The sequence below is a fragment of the Nicotiana attenuata genome, unplaced genomic scaffold (genome assembly GCF_001879085.1).
Source record: "Nicotiana attenuata strain UT unplaced genomic scaffold, NIATTr2, whole genome shotgun sequence".
Taxonomy (NCBI): Eukaryota; Viridiplantae; Streptophyta; class Magnoliopsida; order Solanales; family Solanaceae; genus Nicotiana; species Nicotiana attenuata.
The window spans coordinates 44017-45117 of NW_017670591.1; the positions used below are offsets into that span (position 1 = coordinate 44017).

General features: G+C 38.1%; 1 protein-coding gene across 1 annotated transcript in view; it reads right to left on the reverse strand.

Moving 5' to 3' along the window:
- Window positions 1-384: 384 nt before the first annotated feature.
- Window positions 385-1101, reverse strand: part of LOC109241329 (succinate dehydrogenase [ubiquinone] iron-sulfur subunit 3, mitochondrial) — a 6224-nt gene continuing 5507 nt past the window's right edge. Inside the window, exons 4-5 of the mRNA XM_019408058.1 lie at window positions 907-1059; window positions 385-814 (exon numbers count right to left, since the gene is read on the reverse strand). Coding sequence (XP_019263603.1) covers window positions 604-814; window positions 907-1059 — 364 coding nt within the window. The 3' untranslated portion in view covers window positions 385-603. The remainder of the gene's footprint in view (window positions 815-906; window positions 1060-1101) is intronic.

A 1101-nucleotide genomic window follows, 5' to 3' on the forward strand; every position in this document is an offset into this window, starting at 1 on the left:
GGCATTTTTAAAGAGCCATTACCAGATTTTATGTTACCATGTCAGATTTTTTATGGATATACGTAGGAGAAACCATCAAAATGACTCTAAAGTTACAATCTATAAGTTGAGTTATTTTACAATGACAAATAAAAGTTACAATATGTCTCTTATATGAGCTGCATCTTCTTTATTTCATTGTTATATGGAACTCTGAAAAAATTTCGAGTTCCTTATTATTAATCCTTTGTTATGCTCCCGCAAACACAAAAGATGCTTTTACTAGAATTGACCAAACTAAAGCATACTTTAGTACGGTATTACATTGTACCGTGTCATAACATGTTGTAAAGGAACAGTCTTATATATCATATCAGCATATGAAACGCATTGAGTTCCACGCAATGAGGGAACTGCACCATAAATTCGATCTCCAGAGCGGTAATTAAATGTGAACTAGATGGATTTGCAGATGAGATGACAAGGTAACAAGGCCAAACTACAACAGATTCCTACTTAAAACGTAATTAATACAATATCATAAACTGCAACGCGCACTAAATAGCTTGTAGTTCTAGTGTATCAAGGACTTCCATCACCTATAATTCCCACTTAACCAACTTATCAAGCTTGTCCGAAACGAGGCTCAGGCTCAGCTTCAAGATTCTCCACTGGCTTATCAGTTAAGTGCCTAGTCTTCATCTTGTTTATCGCATTAGCAGGACTAAGGCTCTTTGGGCAACATGCTGTGCAGTTTTTTATAGTCCTGCACCTGTATAAACGCCCTTGATCCTCTGTTATTGCCTGCAATCTCTCATTCGCAAAATCGTCTCGACTATAGAAAAATAAAATCAACGGGTTAACAAGCAAGAGCAAAATTATTAACCATTTTTGGTATTTATGGAACTGGTGCTTTGAAGAATTGACCTGTCCGAGATCCATCGATAGGCATGAAGCAAAGCAGCAGGTCCAAGGAACTCTTCAGGATTCCACCAGTAAGAAGGGCAAGAAGTGCTGCAGCAAGCACATAATATGCATTCATATAAGCCATCAAGCTTTTTTCTATCCTCGGGTGTTTGCCTGTATTCTCTCCGTCTGGCGGGGCTTTCGTGTCATTAACCA